Source organism: Polypterus senegalus, chromosome 9, assembly GCF_016835505.1.
Source record: "Polypterus senegalus isolate Bchr_013 chromosome 9, ASM1683550v1, whole genome shotgun sequence".
Taxonomy (NCBI): domain Eukaryota; kingdom Metazoa; phylum Chordata; class Cladistia; order Polypteriformes; family Polypteridae; genus Polypterus; species Polypterus senegalus.
Genome location: NC_053162.1, coordinates 182,790,849 through 182,803,253, shown reverse-complemented (window position 1 = coordinate 182,803,253; position 12,405 = coordinate 182,790,849). Strand labels below are relative to the sequence as shown.

Here is a 12,405-nt window from a genome sequence, read left to right as displayed (position 1 = left end):
TGCAGATGATACCAAGATGGTGGATTGGCAGGTAATCGAGAATCCATTCAATCATCATAGAGGGACTTGGGCAGCAGACAGGCTAAGCAGATTTGTGGGCGATGAAATTTAATGTAAGTAAATGTAATGTATTTGTAAATGTGAGGTTTAAATGCACAATGGGAAGTCTGAAAATCAAAAGTACACCTGATGAGAAGGATTTAGAAGTCGTAGTGAACTCAAAGCTATCAACTTCCCAACAGTGTTCAGAAGCCATTAAGAAGGCTAACAGACTGTCAGGTTATATAGCGCCTTGATGTGTGGAGTACAAGTCCCAGGAGGTTCTGCTCAGTCTTTATAACACACTGGTGAGGCCTCATCTGGAGTACGGTGTGCAGTTTTGGTCTCCAGGCTACAAAAAGGACATAACAGCATAAGAGAAGGTCCAGAGAAGAGCGACTAGGCTGATTCAGGGCTACAGGGGATGAGTTAGGAGGAAAAATTAAAAGAGCTGACCCTTTACAGATTAAGCAAAAGGAGGTAAAGAAGAGACCTGACTGAAATGTTTAAAATTATGAAAGGAATTAATGCAGTGACTGCGATTTTAAAAATGAGTTCATCAAGAACACAGGGACACCTTTGAAAACGTGTTAAGGGTAAATTTCACACAAACATTAGGACGTTTCTCATGACGAAGAGAAAATCGGCGGAGCAAAAGAAGCACCGAAAGGTCATCACCCGGAATGAAGGCTCTTAGGAGTCAGAGGATGGGCAAACAGAGTATACTGTTTTATTGCAAAGAAACAATAACACGGACTCAACCCAATTTGGCCAAACTGAGCCCCGAACAGTTAAAAAATCACAGTTTAAATATTATTTCGCTAGAAGCAGCCTATTCACTACTTTCCCCCCCGACTCCTTTTTCTACAGCTGGCCTAATTAACTTTTATTTGAACCACCAATATTTCTTATTTTCTGTCAATTATCTTTACTTTCCTGCTTCACTTATTTTTAAGTTTGCTGAGAGCCAACAGGTGTTTTCCCTTCTTCCCTCCTTGAGCTGCCGTTATCTCATCGTTCTCCCTTCCTGGGTCCTCTCGTTAGGTTTTATTGGCAGCTAAAGCTAAGCTGTAATTAAAAAAGACATATGGCATGAGCCTTTATTTAACCATTTGTTTAGCAGGCCTAACCTGTATTAATATTTGCTTTTATATTTTCCTATATTTATGTATGCTAATACATGAATATACTCATTTGTATTTTCCATATTCATCACATAGAGAACTACAGACACATGGAATATGTGACTAAGCAGTTTGGTAGACAGTAGGACTTTAACTCAACTTGATGTTATTTTAAGAAGAGTTAAGTGGATTGGACTAGCAGGCTTTGTTAGGCTAAAAACCTGCTCTCATCTTGATAGTCCTGATGTTGAAATGTAGCATGTACTTCCTTGTAAACTTTTTAGCTTCCATTCTAATTAGTTTCTGGTTTGCAATTAGGCTTTGGTGCAAACAAGTTTTGTCGTTAAGGTTTCAATCCATTCCTAGTTTTTGACTATGGTTCATTTCCTGATCCTCTTCCCATCTTTGGGCAGAATAATGCAGAGAATCCATGTGCTGTCTTCCAGCATGAAAGTATTGGCAATATTACACTTTTTGGCCACAGGAAAAATACAGCTTTGCAATATCAATGATTTGGGTGCGTCTCGACCAAGCATTTTTCAAATGTTGCACCAAACTTTGAACTCTCTTACAACACATTAGATAATATACAGGTGTGTTTATTTGTCCATGTCTCCATGTGAGGTCATTTTTTAATGCAAGCTGCATTCATGGAAATCAGTATGCATATTAAGATCATTGTCCCAAATGTGGATAAGAAACATATATGAGAATTGCAAAGTCTTGAAGTCCAAGTGTATTGTAGTAGCCAGCATATTACCATGAAGATAGGCGGGTCTGAATGTGTGACGGGCATCGAAATGTCACACAGGTACGCTGAGCTCTACATTTCGTGATCCTCTGGAACATTCCTGTTAGTCCTGGGAAGGATCAAAAGGCAGGCAGAGATTCCCGAGGCTTTGGATAAATAAATCCTTGCAGAAGATAAAGGGAGAGCATGTAGAGGAACATGGCACACAAATCTTGAAGGTGATCGGGGACACTAGAAGAGTGCATCTCCAATAGCAGTGCAGGAGTAGCCATGGAAAGTTTCAGTTAGACTCTTACTTTATGAAGTTTTTCCCATGACCGTAGCAGCAAAAAGGTGATTGTTCTGAATATACGGCTGTGGATCCTTCATTGTTAAATAAACATGCCCATCATTGAGCTTAACTGTCATTCAGTGAGCATTTCTTGGTCTTTCCTTCTGAGTGTTCATTACAGTGGCAGCAATTACATACAGCTTAGTGCAATAGCCTACCTTTGTATGCTGTTCTTCTTCTACTTTGAATATTATTATTATTATTATTATTATTATTATTATTATTATTATTATTATTATTATTATCATCATCATCATCACCACCCCCCTCAACTCAACACTCTGCATTTGCCAGTAGTCAAGAGTCAAGCAGACCTCTCAGGCTTTGAACTCAGCTCGTTGTTCAGTTGAGGACTCCTCTATGAATGCCAAGGAGTGTGATCTTCAGGATTTCCTTAGCACTGACTCTAAACATAAGTTTGTCCAGATGCTCATGGAACTCAGTCTTGATGGTTCCCAGTGTGCCTACAACTACTTGAGCCACTCTTGTTCTTGTGTTCTCCACACATCTGACTTTGATCTGCAGGTCTTTATATTTGACGATCTTCTCAGCCTCCTTGCTCAGGATGATGTTGTTACCTTATGGGATGATCCCAGCAGTGAAGACGCACAACTTGCTCTTATTGTTGTGGAATACAACATCTGGCCTGTTGGCGAGGATGGTACGATCTATGGGAACAGTCTTGTCAAACATTACGGCACAGTTTTCAGTGTCAATTACCACTTATTGTGTTTGCTTGTACCACTTGTCTACCAACAGAACACCTAGCTGTTAATAATAATAATAATAATAATAATAATAATAATAATAATAATACATATTATTTATTCATATGTGCCTTTCTAAACACTCAAGTACACCATTATAAACAAAACTAAAATGCAACATTTAAAATCAGACAGAGCAATTATAGTCAAAGAGAAAAAGTCGTCCTAAACAAATGAGTTTTAAGTTTAGATTTGAAAAGTGAGAATGAATCAATACTTCTAAGTTCAGATGGTAGTGAGTTCCAGAGCCGGGGAGCAGAGCAACTGAATGGTGGTAAGACAGCCGAAGGGGACAGTTAAGTGGATGGAGGAAGAAGATCTGAGGATGCAGGAGGGAATGGCAACATGGAGGAGGTCAGACAGATATGGAGGGGTGATGTTATGGAGAGCCTTAAAAGTTAGTAGGAGAATTTTGCATTGAATTCGGAACTGAACTGGAAGCCAATGAAGCTGCTGCAAAGCAGGAGTGATATGGTGAATGTGAGGGGGTTCTAGTAATGATGCGGGTGGGCAGCTGAATTCTGGATCTGTTGAAGCTTAAAATGAGATTTGTGAGAAAGACCAAAGAAAAGGGAATTGCAATAATCCAGACGAGAAGTGATGAGGCTATGAACGAGGATAGCAGTGGTGTGAGGAGTGAGGGACGGGGGGTGAATACGATTAAAGTTACACAGGTGGAAATATGGAGTCAGGGAGATGTTACTGATGTGGGACTGAAAAGATAAAGTACTGTCAAGGATGACACCTGTGGGGAAGGGGAGACAGAGAAATTATCAATGACAAATGAAAAATTGTCAGTTCTGGATGATGTTGATTTTGTACCAATGATGAGAACCTCAGTTTTTTCACTTGTTATTTCATTTAAGAAAATCTGAAGAAAACCAGGATTTAATTTCTGCTATGCAATCAATAAGTGAGGAGGGTGGAAAGGAAGCAGTAGGTTTGCTAGTGAGAGAGAGCTGGGTGTCATCAGCATAACAGTGGAAGCTATTGTTATATTTACGAAAGATGTTACCAAGGGGGCGACACGGTGGCGCAGTGGTAGCGCTGCTGCCTCGCAGTTAGGAGACCCGGGTTCGCTTCCCAGGTCCTCCCTGCGTGGAGTTTGCATGTTCTCGCCGTGTCTGCGTGGGTTTCCTCCGGGCACTCTGGTTTCCTCCCACAATCCAAAGACATGCAGGTTAGGTGGATTGGCGATTCTAAATTGGCCCTAGTGTGTGCTTGGTGTGTGGGTGTTTGTGTGTGTCCTGCGGTGGGTTGGCACCCTGCTCAGGATTGGTTCCTGCCTTGTGCCCTGTGTTGGCTGGGATTGGCTCCAGCAGACCCCCGTGACCCTGTATTTGGATTCAGCGGGTTAGAAAATGGATGGATGGATGGATGTTACCAAGGGGAAAGAGGTAAATAATGAAAAGGAGAGGCCCCAGGACGGAGCCCACCTGAAGTAACAGCGGTGGGTTGGGATGTGAAATTTTTAAACTGAACAAATTGAGTGCGGCCTGAGAGGTAGGATCAGCGTTGGCTCCAGCGTCCAGTGTACATACATACTGACCTTGTTGTGGCATTCAGGATATTCCTTCTGAGCCAGTACACAGAATTCAGACACTATGAGGCTTCACCACACAGACACCACCTGCTGTTGACTGTGCCCATGACATACTTCTTGTGGTACTGAGTGTTCAAGGCCTGATCTTGACCATCTGTGATGAGGCTGTTGGTTTCCCCCATGAGACCTGCACTTTGGGGTTGTGCATTATTATTATTATTATTATTATTATATATTATTATTATTATTATTATTATTTATTTTTTTTTCAGTATTTCTTTCCTTTTGTATGATGTGGTTGTAGCTGGTAAATCCAGGCTTCAACAAGAAGCCAAAGTGATTTACCTCTAACACTTTTCTAAGGATGTGTGCAGTGCCCATAAGTATGATCTTTGGCACTTCAATAGCTGATTGATGGCCCAGCAGCATCTTCAAGTTTTCATTATGATCTTTCTTTAATGAACCTAATGCTCCAACTATAACTGGCACGGTTCTAGTTTTACATTTCCAAATCCTTGTATTTATTGATCTTCTGTTTCTTTTAACATGATGTTCAAGTCGTCTGGGATGGCTATATCGATTTACATGCAGGTTCTCTCTTTCTGATTATGCAGTATAATATCATGACGATTCGCTAAGATTGTTCTATCTGTTCTTATTGGAACATCCCACGTGATGGTGATATCGTTAATGTTCACGACCTTTTCTTGCTGGTGTTCGTAATACTTGTCTGGCACTTGTACCCCTAGATTCTTGCACATAGTCCAGTGTACATAACTGGCTACTTTATTATGTCTGTGTGTTTATTTAGTAGGTGCAAGTGTTATACAGCCAGCAACATTACGACTAATATGCTCTTCTGCCTTGTTGCATAGTCTACATTTACTATCTACTGGCTGTTTTATGGTGATGATGATTATTATTATTATTGTTGTTGTTGTTGTGTCAGAATTTTATGTTACTATCAAAAAACTACTAAACAAGAGTGCCAGTTTGCAGCAAGGGGTACCATAAAATTGTGTCATTCATTCTCAAATGTGGCCTCCTATTCCTTGCCGGGAATGTGATGACACTTCATAACTACTTCTCATTTCCTTCTCTGAGGTCGAACGAATTCCTATCCTGGTTGGACTGGAAGTGCAATTACTAGGAGTAATTGTGAGTAATTATGAGATGCTTGATGCAGGCACAGAACATGGTGTCTTTAGTTATACTTATGCAATTGTGTGTATTAGTGAGCACAGGGTCATAAAATTCATATTTTCACCTGCATGCAGTCACACATAATTATTTGGCCTTGCTTGAATTAAGAAGTACCCCGTTTTGGGTGAAAATAGTGCTTAACAAAGACAAAATGCAACACGTTTGTTGTTTCAGCTCTAGAAGTAAATGGAAAGTCAAACAGCTAAGAATTATAACTGTATTGTGTTCTTTTTTGTTTCATGCAGAGATATTACCCACATTGGTCACTCCAGTTAAGGATGCCCAAGCTTTTGTTCTTTCAGCATTTTATGATGACCGACAGAACCAGAACCGTATTCGAATTATTGGAATTGCAAAGCGAGATCACTACGGAAACCAGGGAGGAAAGCTCTATTGCCACGTGCAGTGTGAAGATGGTGTTCACGTCGAGCCCATTTCAGCTGAAGTGCACAACGATCATTTCTCCTTTCCTTACGGGGCAACAACATTTGTCTGTACAAACCCATGCAGTTCAGCAGCTCTGTCCAATGTGACTGTGAGCACAAGTAGTGATGGCACATCACCAGGGGTCACACTAATAATTCAAAACACAAAGGACTCTCGACCCCCTGAGCCCCAGCAGGAATTCACCGTCTGCACTTCCACAATGTTTAATAAGTTCAGTAATGTCCTGCAGCTCCTCCAGTCTCTAGAGATGTACCGACTGCTAGGGGCCGGAAAGGTGGTCATCTACAAGACGAGCTGCTCTGACCAGGTACAGGAGGTGCTGGACTACTACGTCAAAGAAGGGTTTGTCCAGATGTTTGACTGGACAGCAAATTTGTACCTTACAGTATCTAAAAGCTGGAGTTTTGCTCTGGACAAGGCAGACTTGCACTATCAGGGCCAGATTGTTGCACTAAATGACTGTTTGTATAGGCACATGTACTCCAGCAGGCATCTGGTTTTTATTGACCAGGATGAGATCATTGTACCCTATAAACATGACAACTGGAGAGACCTGATAGATTATCTAGGGAAGATGACACCTGGTGCCAACATCTTCAGGTTCTCAAACCGCGTATTTCCAACTGATACGTATGGCAAAGACCCTAATGCCATTCAATGGAATGATGTCCCAGGAGTCAATATTATGCAATATGTCAACAGGGAGACAGAATTAGAAAGCTATGACCCAAAAAAGATGATCCTTGATCCCAGAATTGTCTACAAAACCTCTGTTCATTTACCGCTGGATCATTTTGGAAGTGAGAAAGACGTTGACGAGCAGGATGCCCTGATGTTCCATTTTAAAGAGCACAAAGTGATCTCAGAACCATGGAAAGACTTGAGGCTCTCACATTATGAAGCTCAGCTCAGACTAAATGTCAATAAAGTTTTAAGCCAGACTCTAAGAAGGTAAGCTGCACAGATTAAAATGCCAGGTTCTTTCACACTGTGGGACAAATGAGACATGAACCTGCTCTGTCTGATGGCAAAACTGTGACTTTGAGATGAATTTTGAATATTCTGGGCTAATGAAACTGCAACCATTTAAAGGTAGAGGCTAATTAACACGTCTACTTTGTCCTGGCAAATATCCAAACTGCATTTTGATTAAGTATGGGACATTTTAATGTTTATATCAGTGTTTCTCAGCCTTTACGTATTTGTGACCCGAGTTTTCATAAGTTTTAATCGCGTCCCCCTAACGTTTTTTTGAAAGGAGCCCACTAAGACCAATTTGTTCTTTTTTAATTAATGATGTATCATAGATGCATATTTTATTATACCTACTTAACTTTTATTGACATTTATCTAACTCTATATTTATTTTTCTAGTATCAGAATGCAGTTTATGTTCATTTGTTTTGGTTTCAATAGATGTATTTTTTATATTTTTGATTCTTGTTTTCTTTTTTCACATCTTCGCACCCCCCTTTTTGTTAATTTTTGCCCCCCTAACCCCACAGTTTGAGAACCACTAGTCTTATCGATTGTATCAAAGCAAGTGCGGACATGAAAAACCATTGCATGTCCACACGTGATTGCAACGGCGGATATTCAATATTAGCAGAATCGATCAGTCTTGTACGGTCATGCTTTCATAAATAATACACACACACACACACACACACACACACACACAGAGCCAGTTTAACGTCCACATTCTGGATTTACCAAGGCTAGTCTGTTGCCCTCCAAATCTTTTCCCTCTTTTTCCCTTTTTCCCTCACTCTCTATGGCACTGAACATCCTCCCTTTTGATCATTATTTCGTGAAATAGGAGTCTCAAGTGCTAAAGAGTTCCAAAGTACATAATCCCAAACATGTGCAATAATGCCTACTAGAGGAGGATATCACTCAAAAAACTGTAATAAGAGCAAGCACAGAATCTTTATAAAATAAAAGATCTGCTCCTCACAAGTAAGGTTTTTCAATCACAACAAAGCTCCATGGAACACAAATGTTAAAAGGAAATTGCCTGTACCAAGAAGGCCATCCAAGTCAACAAGTTCCAATACCAATCCCAACAGCAAGGTCAATACACAGACCAGAAGATCCAAAAAATCCAGAAAAAGGCATTTCACAAGAATTTACAAAAGCACAAAAACTCCACAGCACATTCGCAATGAACCGCCAGGAACTGTGGAAGACCCTCCAGGTTTACAGGGTGAAGAGATTGACAGGTGGCCCCTCCTCTTGGGGGACCACCCACAAAACACATGGAACATACAGAGGGCAGATAATATACAAAATCAAAAACAAAGACAGCTGCACATAATCAACATAAAATGAATCAAAAAAGACAAAAAGAACCCCAGCCAGAGGAGGAATCCTGACTGAGACATGACATAATTCCTTTTGGATCATCTAAAACCACCTGCGACCCCATCTTCTTGAGTGCCATCTTTTCCTCCTCTGTCTCTGTGCCCCTCTTCTTCTTCTAGTCATCCTCTGTCTTTTTGCTCCATATACTTGACCCAACATCTCCTCAGCACAACACTTCTCTCTTTCACACCACATCTTTTTCTTAACTCCACATTCATTTTCCTTCCACTCTGTGACATTCCACACATCCATCCGATCATTCTCATCTTCTTTCTTTCTTTGCTTGATCTTCCTTTTTCATCATTTATGTCCCACTCCAATTCTGTAATCATTCCTGCAGCACACAAATGACTAAATGGTAAGGCCTTCAAAAAAAGATCCACCAAATACAGGCCAGAATACTAAATCAACTACCCCCAAAACAGGTCTCATTTCACGGGAGCCTGGCCCTAGAAAAGTGGGATGCTGTGGGGCTTGTCTAGGCCTCAAAATGGAGAACAGGCTTTTAAGGTTCAAAATGCAAAAGATGGACTTAAATATCTCAAAATATGTCGCACAAGAGATGTTGTGAAACTGAGGGAGTCCCAAAAACACCAGTTCAAAAAACACTTTCCAAAGTTTCCCACTAGAGGGGGTAAACACCATTAAAAAAAAAAACAAAAAAGGCTGAGAAAGATCTTTATAAAATAAAAGGTTTATTTTAACAAAGGCTAGGAAAGCATAAAGCTCCAAAGAGCACAAAGAATTAGCACGGCAATCCACAAAGCAGAATTCAGAATGTGTGATCAAAGAACAGAGCAGAGGTTCAAAAAATTAATACACACAATCACAATATGTTATGTCGAGGTGAGGTTGAAACAAAGCAGTGGTCCAAAAGTGCAAAAAAAAAGAAGTGGTAACAAAGACGCAGATACTCACAAAACTCTCCACTCCCTAGCGCGTTAGAATGAACCGCCTGAAACAACAGCAGTGATTGGCAGGTGACTCCGCCTCTTGGGGAACCACCCTCAAAACACAAGGGAAATAACCAAGGCCGCATTCACTTACAAATGAAGACAAAGAAAAATGTACATGATATTTTAATGAAACAAACGTAATGGCACAAAGCAGACAAAACAAACAAGAAATATAACTCTGAAACCAAGCCATGCTGGCTGAAACATACAGTAACAAGAGGGCGTACCATAAACAGGGACAAGCCCAACCAGAATATTTATAAATGCAATATAGAGTTATAACAAAAATTGGAAAGTAGAAAAATGCTGAAAAATATCAAAAAGGAGACAACAGGTTATATCTCTATTATAAAAAAAAATCCTGGAAAAGAAAAGCAGGATGACGAGACGTGATCTTCTCGGAAGACACTCAAAAGACCTGCGAGACGCAAACAATATCAAATTAGAGCACAGCCAGCAAAACACTCAGTCGTGTAAAGGCACGTAGCACACACAGATCCTGAGCTCTCAGCACATATATAGCGCATAAGGACAATACGTTCGAGATGAAACGTCAACGACTAAGAGCAGCGCGGAGAAAACAGACCCAAAAGCGTTGGAGAGAAAAAAAAGGCAGATAAGAGATTATGAAAGCAGTGGAATTCGAAAGGTTCAAACAAACGATGGTGCGAGACACTGGCAGAGAAAGGTAAAGAATATGAAAGCAGTAAAATTCGAAAGTATTGTAGCGTCCCAGCCAGGTTGAAGGCTTTTTTGTTTTAAGTGACTGTTAGGTCCGATTGAGGGAGGGCGGAGTACAGCACAGAAGACTGATTGCGGGGTATTGATTGATGTGGTAAGGGCGGGGGGGGGCGAGACCTGGGGGATGAGGAGTTGGAGAAGGTGCTAGAAAGTTGTGTTTGGAGTAATGAAGTCGGCGATTGTTCAAGTATAACTTTTGTGACGCTTTATTACGGCAGTCGCTACAGTATCAAAAAAAAGATAGTAAAGATCGCATTAAAGGAAATTAATCTTTGGGACCAGGTGTAATTGAAAAAATAGCAGGAAAAAGTCAGAAATAAAAGGCAAAGAGCAGAAATCAAAGTCTTTTCACCTTCGCTTCAATGCACAAAACGTAGATCTACACAATAATGGACCATACGCTATGAGAATCTGTTGTCCCGCAACATTTAAAGCGACGACAGGTTTAATTTCAAAGAAAACACAATTCAGTCAGGTGTATATTTATTTATGATGACGGAGAAGCGATCACAACTCGAGCAGCAGAGACACGAAGTTGATAAAAGGACAGCGGCGGTACAGGCTTTAAAATGATCAATGGGCAGCGCGATAGCAGCTGCTAAATGCAAGCAGCATTATACGTCCTGGAAGAAAGAGATTTAGCCACGCCCAGGGCTGGAAATAAAGGACAAGCATTGTTTTAACAACGTCACGCGAGACAAGGCAGTGAGCCATCATTTTAAAACAAGTCCACAGACATCTGACCTAGCAGTTGTTGGATTGCTTTTGGCAGACACACATCATGTGCTCCCAGCTCTTAAAACAACGACATGCGACAAGCAGAACACGCAGCTCCCGAGCAGCAGCAAGACAGCAGATGATCCGACCGCTTCTCCTTAGCGTGTGTTCAGCCACCCCCCCTTCACAACGTGAGCAGCGTTATACATCCTGCGAGAAAGAGATGTAACCACGCCCGGAGCTGGAAATAAAGGACAAGCACTGTTTTTACAAAAGTTTTTAAAGTAAAAGTGAAAATAATGCACATGTAACAATTCCCATGAAAAATTGTATATCCTGTAAACCAAACGTGGGAATGGGCGAGCAAAGTGAGCAGGGGGCAAAGCAAAAGCCCCCTGGTCACCGTAAAGGAAATTTTCAGCAAACAAGTTCCAACACACAAAAACACAGACATACAGACAGAACACGCTTGGACCACAAAATTTTTAAAACCATTTCTGGTGAGCACCTATGGGCCAAGGGTAACCTACATTTTAAATTTCAAGTCCCAACTCCTCATGGTTCGGGAGATTTTGTGATGAATGAGTCAGTGGTATTTGGCTTTTATATATATGGATTAAAAAGATATGAAATATTTTTTACTAGCTGTACCCCGTGGCTCCGCCCGCATAGTAGTGAAATCGGACAACCTTTAAAAATCAATGAGTAAAATGGTATTGCTAGCTAAGCAGAGGTAAGGTACACTCCAAAACACAGAGTTAGACCGACTCACCACTCCTGATGTTACGCTTCTCCCTCCCCTCGGCCCACAGCCTCTGTCTCGGATTAGCACAAATGTATCGCTCCTGCAAGCAAATTGTGATTCTCAGTGCAATGAGAGAAGTCGCATAATCAACCAAAATGTTCAACCAAATTATAGAAAAAAACCCAATCTAAATCCGTTAAGTAGCTCTCAAATTCGCTAGCTAAGTGGAGGTAATGAACGTCCTGAGGCTGGTGCGTGAGTGAGGAGGGCCCAACTCCGTCCCCTCAGTCAGCTGCATCTCTCTTGGATTCATGCAAATAAATCAGTACCAGAAGCAAACTCTGATACTTAGCGCAATGAGAGAAGTCGCAAAATCAACCAGAATGTTCAAGCAAATTATAAAAAAAAAACAGATCTAAATCCATTAAGTAGTTCTCTCGTGAAAAGCAGACAGACACACAGACAGATGTTGGATTTTACATTTATAGTAATAACATCTCGACTGGTAGCAGCTGATGTAATGGAAACTGTTAAAAGTCCAGCTGTGCATAGGAGTGGAGGGCCTGGAGAAAGTCCAGCTTGATGTCTCATCTGTTGTGGAAGGGTCCTCTGGTGGTCCTATTGTCCTCTTTATACTCTTTTTTACATCATTTTTAACAGAATGCACCAAATCCCAT

The 12,405-nt window shown here is 40.9% G+C and overlaps 1 protein-coding gene across 1 annotated transcript in view; it reads left to right on the top strand.

The window, feature by feature from the left end:
• LOC120536098 overlaps positions 1 to 12,405 on the top strand; it is a 63,137-nt gene that overhangs the window by 47,552 nt on the left and 3,180 nt on the right. Inside the window, exon 3 of the mRNA XM_039764471.1 lies at positions 6,004 to 7,156. Within this exon, the coding sequence (XP_039620405.1) occupies positions 6,004 to 7,156 (1,153 nt within the window). The remainder of the gene's footprint in view (positions 1 to 6,003; positions 7,157 to 12,405) is intronic.